Here is an 18,098-nt window from a genome sequence, read left to right on the forward strand (position 1 = left end):
CACAGCTAGTCAAATATTTATACATAATTACCTTTAAATGAACACCGACAAACAAATTAGACCCGTCAGTTACATTCAGTGCCAACATTAAATTGCGTTTTAATTTATACACACAGCTCTAATTTAATGCACTTAGAAGTTAATTTTACTGACCTTCCTAGAATTATCCATATAGACCTGAAAATTCAATGAAACAAACAAAACACAACTCCATCATGCATTTTGCAAAAGAATAAGAAAATATATTTTTTGTCTTTTGTGTTAGTATTTATTTTTGTGGGCTGGGCTGAAATAAAAAAAGAATTAAGTATCTATAAAAGAGTCTGCATGTCCAAGTGTACACATTGATGTGTGCATCCAAATTCCAAATGGGAGAGTGGGGCATCCAGCAGTGCCAACATCCAGGCACCATCACCATCCCCATCGGATACTTTTGTCAGCATCAGATTAGACGTTACAATTAAATTATAGAATATGAAATGTATGCGATCAAGCCAAGGCACCATGGCTGACTGCACCTGATTGGGTGGCCTCAAAAAAATTCCCTGAACTGTCAAGCCAGCTTCCTGCATTTAAACTGAGAAGCCTCTTTAAGCAGTGCATTTGTACTTCAAGTACTGCGACTGGCTTTCTTTTCAAGCTCATTCAATAAATATCTCTTCAACTAAATCACTTCCGAGTTGAAAACAGTGTAAAAACATATTAGCAGCACAGATCCTGTGCAAGATCTAACAGCAAGTCATATCTGACAAAGAAATAAGGAAAAAACTCAAGGGCATCTTGCATCAGGGCTCTAATGTTAGACTGATTCAATTATCCAAGTGTGCGTTTGATGTTTTGTTCCATGAAAGCATTTGAGTGTGTCTGAATGCAGAGACGGGGGAGCAGAGCAGTGTCAGTGTAGAGGAGGGAGGTACTCACCCCTTCGTTGTTCTGCCCAGTGTTAGCCAGCATCTCCTGCAGGGCCCGCACCGACAGGGACTGCTCCAACACAAAGTTACAAATACACATGTCTGGAGGAACATACTGCAGGGAAGAAAGGGAAGAAAGTAAGGAAAAGAAAAACAGTGAGAAGAACAGGAGAAGAAGACATGGGGAAATAAATGTTAGCAGGAGACTCAATAACAGGATATGTTGAGCAGAAACAGGCTCCTCTCCTGTGTACATTTTTAGATTATCTGTAGAGGTTTTTTAGGGAAGCAGCTACACACAACTTTCTCTTCTTAAGATGAAATTCCCAAATTTCTAATTAAAATTCTTTCCACAAACTTTAGAGTTCAGGTTTAGAAATGTACGCTTTTATGGTTCTCATTCACATTGTAAAATTGGATGTGTGCATTTTGATGGACTGCAGTGTGCAGGCAGTGACCTAGATAAAAATAAGTAAGACAAAAACTAAAACTACCGGCAACCAAGACAGCATTGACTGGTCTGTTTGGCTGATCAGTAAATTTCCCCAAGTCTCCCAGCAGAACATTGTATTGTCACAAGATGGTCAATGTTATTCGCTTCTCCTGTCAGTGGTCATAATGTTGTGGCTGATCGGTGTATACTGTTGCTGTTCTATAGGGGATGTTTGTGGAGATGTTACCTTTATTCACATTAAACTGAATTAACATACAATAAACGCAGCACTGTGAAATGATGTTGATTTATCTGAGCACAGGCAAACTGGTGTATTTGATGAACGTTTGATCTACATTGCTGTAGACGGCTACTAAATTAACTGCAGGCCCCGGTCTGAGACAAGAGACCAACAAAAAAATGATTAAACTGCTCGGCGAGGAATGGCGCTCATAAATAATTCTGAAAACTTGCCATCCAGAGGTGTTGCTAATGAGAGGCTGGGGACTGTGGGGAGGGCCGTCAAAAGGTGCGGCGCAGCCCGGAGCTGCAGTGACCAGTAATTAATTTGTCTGGGACTTGTTCCTTTAGGACGCCGGTTTGTTTGGCTTTCTGCTGAAATGAGCTCCTGGTCTGACTCTCGGCGTGAAAACCACATTGGCTCTGCCTCAATAAATTCGGTAATAACTGATGATTATAAATTATTCAGTGATGAAAGATTGTCTACGACAAGGGAGTGCTGTACGTGTCACTCGGAAAGCAAACTTTACTCTAATGCAAAGAGTTGATGCTGAACAAGAATATGCAGCATTTGAGGTTATTTATGCTTGTAAATCACTTGCAACTCATCAAGGCAGGGCTATTTATTAGCGTCTGCTTGTCATAGCATGAGAAATTAATTCACTTTGTGATTTGCTAGATGGCACTCCTGATTAATATTCCACCGCAGGCGTAATGTCTAAACAACGACGTGTAAACAAACTAATTAGCCCCAAGTGTGTTACACCCACGCCCTCAAAATCACTTCACCTCCTTGAATGATCCATGAATATTGCAGAGTGCATAGTGTTTAGTTCGTGACACAACTATCCATGTCTTCCCAACAGACAAGAGGACGAGGGATGATTTAAGGCACTGGGAGCCCGCTCTCATGTCGGTAACAAACCCGGCTGACCCTTGACCTCTGCAGTGAAGTGAGAAATGTGAGCAGAGGGGAGGGCTGCTAGGTGATAATGAGGATGGGGCTGCTACTGTAACTCTACACAAACATGCATGGGGAACCTCCGGCACCACAGGGTGTGCCTCCAGTTCAGTGTGCAATGCAGCCAACAGCCTGCACACATTCATCAATTAATTCCATTTATGCTTACTTTTGTTGTTTATAGGCTAGCCGACTTAAAATCGACTTCCCTCGCCAAATAAATCTGAGACGGGGTCACTTTAATATTTACTTTTGCCTTCAAGGGGACGCGACATGACATGGTGCAGCTATGCCTGTGGTGTCGCTCGACCTTCTACACTGATAACTCGCAACCTGCTGCAAACCTTACACCTCCTATGAATTATTCACCACCAATTTTCCAATTATCATACTTCTTCCAGGGCTGGCAGACATGCTGAACATTCTGGACAGTCACAGACTCTCTCTCTGTGGTCACAGTCACCTTTAGAAAGTCTTTCACGCTCTACGGGGAGCTTGATTGAGTGCAATAAGTGGTAAAAACGGGTAAAAGGAGATCAAACTGAATTATTTGACAAGCTGGAGTGTTATGTCATATGCAAGCTCGTCAGAGGAGATGAAATAATGGGAAATAAAATGAATCCTCCCGTCTGTCTTACTAATACAGAATGAGTTCATGGTGATATTCTTATGAAAAGAACAACGGTCATTTGACCCTGCTAACAAACAGCCAACGTCATAGCTAAATGCTTTGTATTACAGATCATTGTTGTATACACCAATCAGGCATAACATTATGACCACCTTCCTAATATTGTGTAGGTCTCCCGTGTGCCTCCAAAACAGTTGCGACTCATCAGAGAATGGATGTGGTCTTTCTGAGGGTGTCCTGTGGTGTCTGGCAACAGAATGTTGTTAGTGGGGGCCTTTGGGTCCCATGGGCCAGGTCAACACCTTGTGCTGTTCTTAATGTTTTTGAGTTCATAAACCGCTTTTGTGTGTGTGTCTGTGTCAGGCTGCATCCTGCTGGGGATGTCTGCTGCCATCAAGGAGTGTAATTGTTATGGGGTGGGGGTGCCTGCTCTGGTCTAGGTGGGTGCTACATGTCTATGTAACATCCACATGAATGCCAGGTTTCCCAGCAGAACATTGAATTGTTACAAGATGGTCAATGTTATTTATTTCTGCTGTCAGTGGTTTTAATCTTGTGGCTGATCGGCGTATGTCTGAGAAACAATATCAACATTATATTTAAAACACTATAGGGCCCAGAGACCTTTGTCTCTTTTCGGTACACCACCACGAGCAGCAGCAGGCAGCCAGAACTTGTTAGAGTCTGGGAAATGAGGTGCCAGCACTTGAGATCAGCTAACCGATGACGGCTCCTCCCGCCGTGCCAAACCACAGCCGTCGACCCTGATACATTTTCCCACCCGAGGTGCCTATTGCACCAAGGTGAGAGGTGTGCGTGATGGTCCGCCTCGATTTCTGCAGGTGTTGCCCTCCAGCTCAACAGCAGATGACACCACAAAACATGGCCCTGAATTTTATTTAAAGCCATCCTGCTCTGTGACTAAAGTAAGTGTGGTTTGATATACGCAGCTAATATCATCAGATTAGTCTGAATTGTATAATTGACCGACAGCAAACACTGAAGCGTCTAAAATAAGCTATTGCTGAAAATATGGGGACTAATGGTGCGGTTATAAATATACAACAATTACAAGAGGCTCGATCTGCTTCAGTTAATCATTTGACAAGCAGTGTGTTTTGTTTTTGTCAAAAAGAAAAATCAATGAGACGTATAACAGAGTACTGACAGCCCAGTTGTGCTGCGACAACACCACTGACAGCAAGATGCAGCCTCACATCAGTCAGTCGCAATAAAAAGCTTCACACCTCCGACAGCAAAGCTACAAAAGTGGTCAAAAGCATCCCCCATAAATCAGACTCGTTATTGTTTTGTCTGGCTGAGTCCCATGATCCACCACTGGGATGCAGCAGAGCAGAAAGAAGGGCACTGAACCGACCCCATAAACACTGTCAGGTGTGTTTGATGACCAAGCTGGAAGCATCACAGCCGGGAACTGAAGCTGGATCGCTGCAGGGGTGGAGCTAGTTCTCAACCAGACGCCAATTTTAAGACGGTCTTTATTTTAATTAGCTGTAGTTTGAGCCACAGAGTCTATACAGAATCTGCACTGCCTGATTCGTCCCTCTCATTTGCCAGGAGAGCTCCTTTTAATAGTTGGAAGGGAAAGAGAGGATAAACAAATGGTCTTTGATTTATTTATACTCTATCGGGAAGAGAAATGGCAAGAAATAAAACTGCAAAAACATTCAGGATACGGGATTATTTTGTGCATCTGTTAAGGTAAAATATTTTTTCATATGTGGATGGATCCCAATCTAATTGTCAGAGGATTCAATTACTGGGAGATGTAATCCATTTTTGGAGCAGCAACACAAACATAATGAGAAAACAGGGATACTTATTCAGCTCCAATTGTTTGTGTTGTGACACTTCATCGGAATTAGCATTGTCCTCCTGATTAAGGAAACCCATCTGCTGGTCTTTGGGATTAAACAATGAATGAGACAACACGTCTAGTCATGTCGGAGTAAGAAAAACTCAATTACGTTTAAGTAATGTCTCAACTGAATATTGTGTTTTGCAAACACTTTTTTTTTTCTGTCTTTTTGTCAAGGAACTGGTTCCCTCTAACAAACTGTTTGTTTGTTGGTTGAAGCTTTTGTAATTTACTTGAGGGTATGTGGAAAGCTTGTAGAGGTCGACTGATACACCACGAGACTTCGGTGAAGTTGTGTCTGAGATCGTTTGAGAGCAAATTAGGAAGTGAGAAGTTGAAATGGGATATACGTTCTTGTTGGCTCAATATAACAAACACCTCAGTTGGTTGATTTTTGTTGGTTGATTTTAATAGCTGAAAGTAAAATATTTAAATACATAGCTGTACATGAGGTTAAGTAGTTGAAATGTTACACATAAAGGCTCACTTAGCAAGGATTGTTGTGATTGTTGTGAAATTATTAACATTTCTATTAATATTTCAGTCTGTTGCAAAATCCAGCCTAAGAGCTTTCATGAAATGGCTGAAACTCAATGACTGACTCAGTTAGCTAAACTTACAGCAAACTGGGTAAAAGATTTAGCTAAAGATTATGGATAACCATTTGAACATGTTAGCTTAAATAATGGATAAATTGTTTACAATTTTGCGTAATATAGGAAAGAAATATATACAACGTAAAAAGAGAAAGAAAAAGTAAACAATAAAAATATTTAGCTACATGTAAGGATAGCTAGCCAAATTAGCTTAACAACTTCAATGGTAAAATTGTTAGTTTGAAGAGCACAAGTTAAATAGTTGGAAAAAAATAAGGCTATGCATACATATTCCTGAGAGGTGGTATCAAAGAAGAGGTGCTAAAAAGCTGCACATTGATTAATTTTAGATTGCAACACGAGTCCGCCCCATTTTGAGAAAAACTAATGAGATTCTCCATAGACTTTAATGTAAAAAAGCAGAACAAAAACCTACTCTAGATGAAATATATTCACTTTCAACTTGGTTTTCAGAAGCACGCTAATACTACTCCAGATAAAATAAATATAAAATGTGTTTTATATAGCTGATATGAGGAGCCTGTTTTATGCAAACCTGTCACTGATTTGCTCGGACCATAGACTGTATATAAATATGGACAACTTGTCACCACTTCCTTGCATGGGCCAAACTGACGGTATTTTCCCAGAGATACAGGCTGCTCTCACACCAGCTACCATGCCAACAGCGGTTGGCATGGTAGCTGGTGGTTGCCATTATGTCACATCCTGTTTCTATAGCGTCAAATAACTAACTAAAATGACATGGAAAATAGACACTTGAACATACATTAGCATTATATTAACTCCCTAGCGATCCTTGAAAAAATTTATTTGACATATACATTATTTTAGTGTTTTAGTGTGACCCAAGTCCCATCCACTAACATGGAGGGGGTGGAGCTTATGACCTATACTGCACCCAGCCACCAGGGGGAGCTCTACTCGTTTTGACTTCACTTTTGAGGAGCAGTTCTGCTGTACATCTTTATACTGTCTATGGCTTGGACCTGCAGTGTCCTATAACTTCAGATTTAAACAGAGCCGTGTGCCCATGCTCACCTTAGCTTCGGATGTAGATTCCAGGTAACACAGACGGTTTCCGAGCCCCTCAGCGGCCAAGCAGAACTTTCGATGCTCCTTCTGGACCGAGGCCACACACTGGAGCACCACCTCGTCATCCTGCCAGAGGGGAGAGGAGAGAGAGTTGTTCAGACAAAAACAATAAACACCTCCCTGACTGGAATCCAAATAAGTTCACTTGACTTACAAAGTCAAAGTAAAACTTGAGAGGAAAGTGTCCTAAAAGACAAACCTAAATTCTGTGTTACGGCGTACCGCGGCGTTCAATTCAGCCACAGAATAGAAAAGAATAAAAACTCCCTAAATCAATAGCAGGGAGGGCAACCAGCGGTGATTAATATCATTTCTAAGCCTGTTATACCGACAGTTTGGTGTCTCTGTGGGAGACAGGAAGACCTCGATTCAATCAGTGCAACCAATAAATGAACATCTGTATCTGTCAGGGTGAAGCGGGTCAGCCTCTATTTGGCAACACAAGCACAGATATTGATTTATTTCTGTGTGTGTGTGTGTAGTGTGTGTGTAGTGTGTGTGTGTGTGCATGACTCCTGCCAGCTCACGTCCCACACTAATCTGAGCTGATGGTTGCCATGGTTCTGGCTCCCACCTCCTTCACAGCAGTATTAATTCAATAGATTTAGATACAGGCTGTGCAGCACCCACAGACTCGGGAGGCGAGATAACAGACCCTGACAATATTTCCAACAAAGGCACATTGGACCAAAAAGTGGGGGAATTTAGTGGGATTACAAAGTAAAAGCTCCAGCATAGTCACAGGGTTTTTTCATTTTTTGTGTGAATCCTTTATACTTTCAGACATTTTTCTGCTTTGGAACACACTCACTTCTCTCTATAGTGTGTGGGGGGAAAAAAAATCACATTGCGGTATGAATGGAAAATAACTGGAACCAAGAGAAAAGGTCTTTCCAAGGATATTTTATCTTTCAACAGATTTTCATTTCCTTTCAGCAGATGTTTACCCTGTCATAGCCAAACTCATTTCTACTGATACAAAGAAAAAATACCACAACATGCAATTGGATAGTCCTGCAATTAATTGAAGCCATTCTATTGTAAACCAGACCTCAGCTGACGTGTCTGACTCATAGATTGTATATAAATATGGACAACGTGTCCGCACTTCCTTGCATTGCCCAAACTGATGCTATTTTCCTGGGGATACAGGCGGCGCCATCTTGCGACTTTGGAGCCAGAGAGTGGACCCACATCGATGAGCCAACCAGACTTCCGCCATACTTACTCGCGTTTTCATTTAATTAATACTGCGCTCTGCTCTACCTCCACCAGTTACAAACAAATTCTGGATTATACACTCTATCCCCCGTTCTGTCGTCCTTCATTATACAGTCTATGGTCTGACTACGTCGCTGTTACTCTTCTGTTCAAGTGAGCCAAATGATTTGATTGGGTCTTTGCCGGGGCATAATCAGCTCCAAACGTAGTGACTCTGGGCCAAATGTTCGAGCTGGCTTCCAGCACAACAGAATTGCTGTGACATGGTTCTTGCTCGCTGTGGAGGACAAAGTTGACCACGATGGACCTACTTGCAACATTGCTTCCCAGACACACTTGAAATTTGATTACCTCATGTGAGGCAAACATGCATTTATTCACTAATATTTTCCCATTGAACGATTTATCAAAGGTTTAAACCACGCTTGTTAATAAGACTGAAAATAACTTCTGGTCGCGGTAGTCTGTTCTGTTTGAGGTGGTTGGGCTATTATTGTGATTATTAGTGGAATACTGGTGTTGGTGTAAACACAGCATTTGTAGCAGGCCTAAAGTCTCTATGTCTTTCTGTTTTCTGCATGTGGGCGGTGTTAAAAAAAAAAATAAATGCTGACTGGACGGTCTTCTCCCACACCATTTTACACCCAACAGACCTCAGCAAACCAAGCTGCATTCAATGAATAGTAGTCTTTGTGTCTGTATGCTACATACACAGCTAATTAGCTTAGCTTAAAGGCTGGAGAGAGGAGGAAATGGTTCAGCTGGCTGTGTGATAACCAGTCATCTAACACCGTGCAAGAGAAGGTGAGTTTTAAAAAAGAATTTGACTATTTAAGTGGTTCTTGTGAATTTCCATATTGAAAAGTATTAGACGAAGGCTTGTCCAGATCATATATATGGTTAGATAAGTGAAATACATCTTATGTGGCAGCAGGTAGTATACCAACGGGCTGTAAACCAGTGTCATAGGTGTGATCAGTCTTATTACCACCAAAACTCAGGAAGAACTCACTAAAATCAATGAATAAACAGATTAAGGGTTAGAAGTTCTTCTCTCCAAGCTCCTTCATGGTCAGTTTGTGTTTCGGGTGAAATAAAAAACTATCCTTCACCATTAAAGTGAAGCGCAGTCGAGCTAAATGTCACGGTGAAGTAAATGAGGGCCCCAGCTGGCACAGCAGTCCACACCAGCAGCATTTTAAACACCCAACTGTGGGCTTCATGGAGGTGATTACTGATAGCGAGACAGCACCACTGTCGTCTCAGAGTCACTGCTGCTGTCTTTTCCTTTTCGTCGCGTGACGAAGGAGGAAGCGCAGTTTGTTGTTTCAGGCTACAGATGGGGGAAACTCAAGATGGCCACGGGATGACCGAAGACTTGTCACCTCTTAAAAATCGAGTAAATACGCCTCTATTCGGCTGTTTGGCATTCTGTTGGCCTTATGAAACCAGCCGGGCCTAGCACCATTACTGGCATACTATATTTACGAGAATATGTGGCTTGTATTAGTAGTGGTTCTGAACATGTGACCAAATTCGTGGGACATTTGTCAATATGAAAAAGCACCAGTCTGAAAGTAAAATGCCACACAGAAAGCCAGACAGCTTGTCCATGCATGCTTGAAATCAATCAAAGTGGGCAACCACACTGAAAGGCGCAGCTGCACAATAATAGATTTTTTTTTTCTTTCTTCACTTTGATAGTACAACTTCAGACCCAGAAGTAGTTGCCCTGAGATCAGAGAGCTACATAGACTGCGTGCCGTCCAGTCATCTGATCGGTGTGAAGCAACAAGAGGAAGAGCAGAATGGATCATAATGCCAATATAGTTCTAAATAAATATAACCACAGGAGACGCCGTATGCGAGGTTTTCAACGCCACAAGTGGGACACACAGTGGCGTTCTCTCATAAAAATCCAATCACTATGATCCGATCTCAAAAGACTAATGACCGTGTGTGCCCACGGCCAAGACGCTTTAAGACAGTTTCTGTCTATCTCTGCACTCCTGTCTTGATCCCTGGCCAGAGAATCTGGCGAATCCGAGGCCAAGTGATCCTCGCGGCAGCAGTGAGACCATCTGCTAGACAGCTAAAGAGCAGCATCATTACTATGTATAGGGCCCTGGCCTGCAGCAGGAGGAGGCGAGCGAGGGTTGGGTGGCTGCGTTACCCAGCTTCCAAGTGCAGAGCGGGAACTTGACCCTGCTATCTCCCAACACGGCCCCACCCGTCCTCCTACTACCCCTCGATGGCCCTTTTTGATCCTGCAGGTCCAAAATGTCTCCACTTTAACAAACAAATTAAAGTCTAGAGATGTTCTTAAATGACCGATTGCATTTTTAAATGTGCTGACTCTTTTCACCAGACCGTTTACAGTTTTCAGTTTTTTCTTGCTCTACTTCGTTGTCACTCAACGAGTCAGCCTGTGTGTGGGTCAACAGACAGCAACAGGTGTGTGTGTATGTGTGTGCGTACGCAGCCCAGTGCATCCACTAACGGAAACCCGAGAACTCCCGATGCTCCAGCATGCCAAATAAACTCCAACAACTCACCCGGCACTGCCACCAATGTGAACTTGAGAAAAGGTGAATCTGTTCAATCCCTGAGCGCTGCTATTTTGACACGCATGCCTTGCACATGCTCAGTGGAGATCAACACAGGCAGGCTTTTCGAAGGGGGAAGAAAAAAAAAAAGCAGAGCGACGGGGGGTTGGAAAATAAAGAGAATTATGAAAGTATCAGCACATTTGTCTCCTTGTTCACACTGTCTCGCTGTGTAGTATGTCCAAATTGCGGTGACTGTCCAGGAGTCGTGTTTCTCATAAATGTCAGGCAGGGTGCTAAGTGCAGGTTGAGCTACGTGTTTTTAGTGAAGCTTAGCTAACAACATGGAGAGCAAAGAAGATACAGTGTAGATGTGTGAGAACTACAACCTGATAAGCTGGACAAGGGAGAACTGAGAATCAGATGCTAGTTTCTGATATGAGAAATGATAATTTATTTAAAAATATGGATTATCTATCTATGGATTGTGATAGCCATCTTCCAAGATCATGTATATTTTTGAGTGATTTGTAAAACACAAGCACCTTTCTATACATAATGAAGGTATTATTCACAATGTTTCAGCCTTCACGTTAAAATTTAAAAACCTTTTAGAGCCTTAGGAAATGTGAGAAAATGTGAGAAAGCTATCAAAGGCAAAGAAAATCTGACAAAGTGCAGCTACAGTGAAATGCAGAACTTAAAGATCAAACAGAAAGAGATGCAAAAAAAAAAAAAAAAAAGAAGAAAGGAAGGCAGTGGTGGAGAAACTGATGTTGTAGGAAGCTTTCCTGTTGCTTCCCAGACATATTTTTAAAAGCCAAGATGCCCTGAGGGGTTGAATGAGAGCTAATAATGACCCAATCCAAAGAATTAAGAATCAGTATTTAGGGTTAATGGGGAAAAGCTATGAGGTTTAGCCCCAGGGTGTCTGCTCTCTATATGATGTCTGATATAAACTCAAGTGTAGGTTGCATTTGTAGCATACCGTATGTGCTGTCTCAGTAGAAAATCAACTCATCCATGTGGGTTCCTACAAAGAAACCTTCCAGGCTTGTCTGTATCTACTGGGCATTTCTCTTGCGTTCAGTGTAGTCACTTACTATTCCTGCCCTCCTGTCATTGCTCGGTCACCCCTTGTGGTTTGACAGGTGACTCCTAGAGTAGGTCCTTTCCTTTCATTCCTCTTGACAAGGTGTTTCAGGGCCCTGAACTTGGCCAGGTTTGATTTACATCTACGTCACACAAGTGACTGGAGCAGAGAACAATTTTCTTTACCATCCCGGAAAACAGATATCGTACGTGTGTTGTGTAATCAAGGAAAAAGATTTGAAGGTGAACTTTGATAGCTTCTTTTACCAACAAGCTTTCCAGTAATTAGACCACACCATGTGCTGGAATTACTGGACGAGTTGACAAAACTCCGCAAAGGTTATCTCTTATTCAAACAACTGAGCTTTCCTTTAAAAGCATAATTGATTTGTGGACATCTATTTTAAAACTACCATCGTCTTTATTCAAATAAATACAGTTATTTATGTCTTGGAGTTTTCAGAAAAATCTGTATCCCCAAGAAAGGATCACAAAGGTATTTTTGGAACCACCTGCCACACAGCCTTGAAGTGTCCTCAGAGATAAATTGATGATGAATGTCTTTTATTTTAAAATATGTCTTCATTGCTCACTTTAAAGGCTAGAAGTCTAAAATATGTCACTGAAGATGCATTTAACTTTATACTATCACTGTCACGCTTCATGCAGAGACGCATGAGCATACATTATGTGTGTGTATGCAAAACTGCATGTGCGTGTTTGAGCTAACATCATTGGTCAAAATGAATAATGCACCATACATCTGAGCGCTTCATTTAAAATAATAATAATAATAATAATAATAATAATAATGAAATAAAATTCCAGCAGTCAGGCAGGTTTTAGCCCGCGGTACACTGCCATGGATCACAGACTGCAAAGATTTATATGGTGTTCCCATAACAAATTGGATTTTCTTGGCTTAGTCTGTATGCATATTGCTTGAGAGCAGCTTCAAATAATAATAGAGGCCGCCGTGCGTGCAAGGCCGAGGTGTCCACCACAGCAGAAGAGCTGAAAAATTGGGGAGGGAGGGGGGCGCTTTAAGTCAGTGACGGAGCTGGAGTGTCTCTAAAGTCTGTCATCCTGTCTGATGAGACAGAGCAGACAGGCTAGATGTAGTAAGGTGTGAAGCAGCAGAAAGGCTTCTATGTATGTGCTGAAAAAGAGAAAGAGAAGAAGTACAGATATCAGGTAAAGTGAAGTAAAGCTCTCAGCTCATTCAGTGATTTTTGCTCTTATGCTACAAAACCCTCAGAAAACAACAATATAATTAGTCAAGTACTGTTTCCAGAAGTCATATTTTAATTCCTCATAAAGCCCGAACAGGTGTGGGTCAATGGAGGACATGACACCAGATTCAAATTCAGCAAGCGTATTAACGTATTTTGCAATGCACCAGTAGCCGTCTGTAACAAAGTAAACCTCCCTCACTACAAGGACTGAAAATGGTTTCCACATCCATCCAGCTACAAGGTGTCATCTGGTGACTGCAGCTGCCACGGCTGGGTGCACAGAGCAAATGGAAAGTGTTCTTTCTGGGACGTCATTGGGGGAAAAAAAAGCTGAACACGAGTGAATTATTAGCAGAGAACTGACAGATTCATGTTTCTCCACGGTGACAGAAAATAATTCAAATAGGATCAGCGTGTCAAAGACAACGTGACAAATTGAGTGTGGAAATGATTCAGTGATTGATCTCCCTTGATTATTCCTGGAAGGCACCCATGAGCAAGGCATCCAGCAGAGCTCTTCAGTATTTGTATAGCAAGGTGTCCCTATAAAACACCTTGTACTCTCGGTGCACTTAAAGCATTTAAAAGAACACACAAAAAACTGTTGTGACACAAAGTGGGCAGGTACCAGTTTGAACTAATCTCAACTTTTAGACGATATGATTGAGGCAACAACCAATGGGAGCTATGTTTGCAGTTGAATGATGCAAAACACGGCTTGCTACAAGACAAGTTGTCCACCACTTTGGTTCTTACCATGGACAGTATAAAAATGGACAGCGGAACTGCTTCTCAAAAGTGAAGCCAAAGCAGTTAGAGCTTCCCTGGTGGCTGGCTGTAGTATAGGTCAGAAGCTCCACCCCCTCCCTGTTTGTGGCTTTGACTTGGATTAAACTAAAGCACTAAAAGATGTGGAGTTGATTATGATTATAATGTGTCAGTGTTGCAGCCGCAGCTTGCTTCTGCCGCCTCTTAGTGGGTGAAAAAGGTTTAATATTAAGAACAATAAAAATTCTTAAAATTAAAGGAGACACATTTGGAAGAATGAAACTATAAAACACAACTTATCTGCTTCATTAGGACTCTGTGTCTTGATCAGATTCAATTGGAAGTGGTCTCATTCAGATTCAGATGTTGACAAACTTTGATTGGAGAAGAATTATCACTTTTTCTGATTAAGCCACGCCCACTCTTGCCAGGAGAGAAAAGCAAAACTTTTCCCAACTTTTCCACAAAACAGTGCCTTCATGCTGTATCCCATAGAGAAGCTAACTGAGAAAATAACTTTCAGGGACTTTAAAGTGGAATTTTTACAATGCTAACTGGTTTCAAAAGGGAAAAAAAACACTAAGGCCAAAGACTCGACGACAAACTGAATCTTGTTGGTGTTAAATGAAAATGAGCTGAGTGACCTAAAGGACACTCAAAACCCTAAGAGGTTTACCGGCTGCACTTTTCTCTGTCCTCTGCTGATTAATGAAGGTAATTATTTGGGTTGAGAGTCCACTCACGCTGCTGCTGTTCCTGCTGAGATTGTACCACTAACTCTGCCTCAGCAACTTACTGCGCAGTCCTTTCCTGCTGAAACCGATCAATGTGTTCGAGATACGGGCCACGTTTATTTTTATTATCGGTAAGAATAAGAAAACTAATGCGGTTTGACATTTAATTGTTGTTCAAGCTCCTTTAGAGCCAAGAATTTTAGCAAGTTATTGATTGTGATCATATAATGTTTGCTAAGTAAATCTGTTGCATTCTAATGATTTGTGAGACAGCAAAAAGAGGCCGTAGCAGGAGTCAAAGAAAAATAATTCATAGTCAGAATAGATCATGTAACTTTCTGTATATTTGTGATAAGAAATGCCAGCATCAATATGCAACACTTCCATAAACCTGCTGGTGAAGACACACCTAAAGTCCTCCTGCTGAAAAGATAGGAGTCTCGCCTCTTCCATGTTTTATGGGTATTACATAAGCTGTTCAACCCCAGTTTAAGGCTGGAGACAGAATAATTTAAAGGGTGTCTGCTTTTTAGCAGACAGAAGAGTAATGAATGACACAGAAATTTTCATGCTAGTGCAACTCCAAGGAACTGCCCATGAAATATTTATGGAAGTGTCATCTTATATGATCAGTTAATCAAATATTCAACTAAACGGGGCAACACACCCAAGTCAAAGCCCTCACCACTCATTTATGAATTTAAATCGTGGAGGTAGAGGTAGTGGCGTTCAGGTCCTGCCACCGTTACGCCAAGGTTGTGTAAATGACGGGGACGGCAGTGGCCTCGCTGTCCTTCAGCACTGATGAGTGGAGAGGGCCGGAGCTGCCAGAGAACACGCTGTTGCTTTGCCATCACGGCATGCTCAATCAGTGCAGAGGAAATCTTTCCCGTTCAATTTAGATCAAGTCCCGAAAGGCCGAAGGACGTCACTCAAACTTTGCAAGGGCACCAACCAGTGCATCACAGTAAATGCTGCGTACTTTAATCATGACGCAATGACTTGGATGCATAGTATGTGTTTCTATACTATTGATACAAAACTATTTCTTATTGGTTTTGGAGGACTTTACAGTGGTGTCAGGATGATGTCAGACATTCAGACAACAAGAAAACCAAACCTACAATAATCAAAAGAATAGCAATATGGTCTATAAAAAGTCTAAAATGCCCTGGACTGTTGTAAAAAAATAAAGTATTAAAACTTCCAAAGCTATTCCAACTTCTAAATGAAAACTTTATGTTGACTTTAAGCACTCAATAATCACCAAATCTTGATGTGACATTCCCGCTTTAAAACCAATATAAATTCCAGCGCAAAACATACCCAATTTTAACACATATAACTTAAAATAAACCAAATTCTACCCCACCTAGACCCCATGTCTAGTGACACTGTCCATTACTTTGACATATTAAGCTTCAGAAAAAGCTGTATATTACTGAGTGCCATTAAGCATTTGATTTATAAACGCTACTTTATCCCTATAAAAATGGTGTTAAAGTGTCATTGGTCTTGCGCTTCCCCGGGTTGAAGCACTGCCCCTGGTGTGGTTTAGTGCCAGGCGAGCAGAGCTGTATGTGCTGTGGAAGCATCATCTTTAAAAAGGCTAAATTTAAACCCCCAGAGTCCTTGCCTTGGTATGCAGAAGGCGTCCAGAACAACATAAACTCCAAATAAGCCCAGAGGAGCTACTGGGGGGCTGCAAGCCTCGATAACCTTGTTTTAAAAAGGTGTAACAGCAGCTCACCTGGACAATATATATTAAAAAATAAGCTGATACTGTTGTCAGGTACAAACATAGTATTTTTAAATTGAAAGCCTCATTGAACGTTAGTTGAACGTTTCCAAGTGCTCATAAAAACATTTGAATTTGCATCAAAGTGAGGTTTAAGGTGCTAGTCAGACAGAAAATGTTGCTAGCACATGACAAAAGTGTAATTTTCACTAAGCTTGGACTGTCTTTTTTTTTTTTTTTTAACATTTCAGTTCGTCATTGTGGGACACGCCCGCTGCGCCGAGACCCATTGAAATACCTCAGTCATATTTCAGAGAACTGGGGTTACTTCCATAACCTAAAGCAGATTACGCCCACGTTTCTGAATATGTGACACCAACGACTTGTTAAGTCATGAAGGTCTTCATACATTTTTGCAGACTCCGTCTATTGTACAAGGCACTAAATTCAAAACAATTTTTTTTAGAATATACCAACATCACACAGTTGCGGAGGCTCCTACAGACCTAAGTTTGAAATTTGTACACAAGAATGTCAAAAGACTGATCCTTTCCTTAATCAGGTCTTTCAAACTACAAGCTTTGTTCTTTTGGAAACTCTGCTGATTTATATTTTGGGAGACCTCAGGCTTATTAGCAAATAGCAAGGAAGCTAGAGCACAACCAGTCATGGGGAATAAAGTATTAGATATGAAACCAGTTAGACAACTAGCAGTTGCATACATGATGTGTTTCTAGATAGTTTTAACCAGCGGCATACAAGAGAGTCAAGCTATGTGAAAATACAAGGTTGTGTCCTCGACACCATGTCTACAAAAACCAGTAACCGCTGTGCAGGCTCCGGTTGCAAATTGCATCACCAATACAAGATGGCAGTGCCCAGTTCTGAGATATTTTGGCTTTGCTGTTCCAGCTGAAATGACAACTACTATATCACAGGCAGATTTTATCAGCCATAGCTTGATAGCCAGTACAACTGACCAGTTGACAAGGACTCTCCAGACAAATGTTTTATTGTTCCAACTAACTCATTTATAAGATGGAAATCCTGTAAACAGTTCATACACGATGACTATATACATACTAACTATTCACAACTCCTCCTCCTAGGTTGATGAAATATTGCAACACATGCCGCTTGGGCAGCGTTAAAAGACTTGGCTGTATTCACTACTTCATCACAGGGGATCGCTTTCCAGCCACAGACCCAGTGGGGACTGGCCACAAATCTGTAATGGCCCCGTCACTGACCTGTCATGGAACAGCCTGCAGTTCTACATAGGTGTATTTGTATGTTTGTGATAAAGACTAACACTGCTTGTCCCAGGCAAAAGGCCATCACTTCACCAGCTGATAAAGAAAGAGCAACTAAGACCTTGGATTATGTGGAAAAAGAAATCTCACATCAGATTCTTTTTCATTATAATATTCACTTTTTGACTAGCTCACATATTTTCACTGTTACAGCTTTTGCATCTGCAGCGTCCTTTGACGTACAAACCGAAGCTCAACACTTTTCTAATAAGATACACCTATCAGCACCACCATTCTTAGTGAAGAATGATACTAAACAAGCCTTGATCTTGATCTAAATCATAAGCCGAGAGAGTCATCATCATAAGAGAGGGAGAAAGCTTGAGTGTAGGAATATAAAATTACAGAAGGCACTGCTGTCTTCACCTTTGACAGAGAAGCTCTCATCATATCCATGCTGACCTCTGTCACCACCTCAAAGTATTATTCCAATTCACTTTGGACCATTTCCTGCACCTACTTTCCTTCCAAACCTAAAACAAAAGCAATGCTATAGCCGAACGATTTCAACTCCTCCCTTCACAAAGGACGTGCCACTTGTACACTGGCTTATTCCATAATGTTCAGCACTTTGTAAAGTGTTGTATCTCAATTAGCACTCGTATTTTAGGGCTTCCTCCGGAGGCACGTTTCTCTCACCATAGAGGTTTGATAACAAGGCTCTGTGGTGCTCAGGGGAAACCC

The 18,098-nt window shown here is 41.5% G+C and overlaps 1 protein-coding gene across 1 annotated transcript in view; it reads right to left on the bottom strand.

Annotated features, from left to right (window-relative positions):
- Window positions 1-18,098, bottom strand: part of ryr3 (ryanodine receptor 3) — a gene marked incomplete at its 5' end in the record, with an annotated part of 108,795 nt that overhangs the window by 88,179 nt on the left and 2,518 nt on the right. Inside the window, 2 exon segments of the mRNA XM_084560095.1 lie at window positions 922-1,026; window positions 6,714-6,833. Of these exon segments, the coding sequence (XP_084416221.1) occupies window positions 922-1,026; window positions 6,714-6,833 (225 nt within the window).

The sequence above is a fragment of the Chelon labrosus genome (genome assembly GCF_963514085.1).
Source record: "Chelon labrosus genome assembly, chromosome: 14".
Lineage (NCBI taxonomy): Eukaryota > Metazoa > Chordata > Actinopteri > Mugiliformes > Mugilidae > Chelon > Chelon labrosus.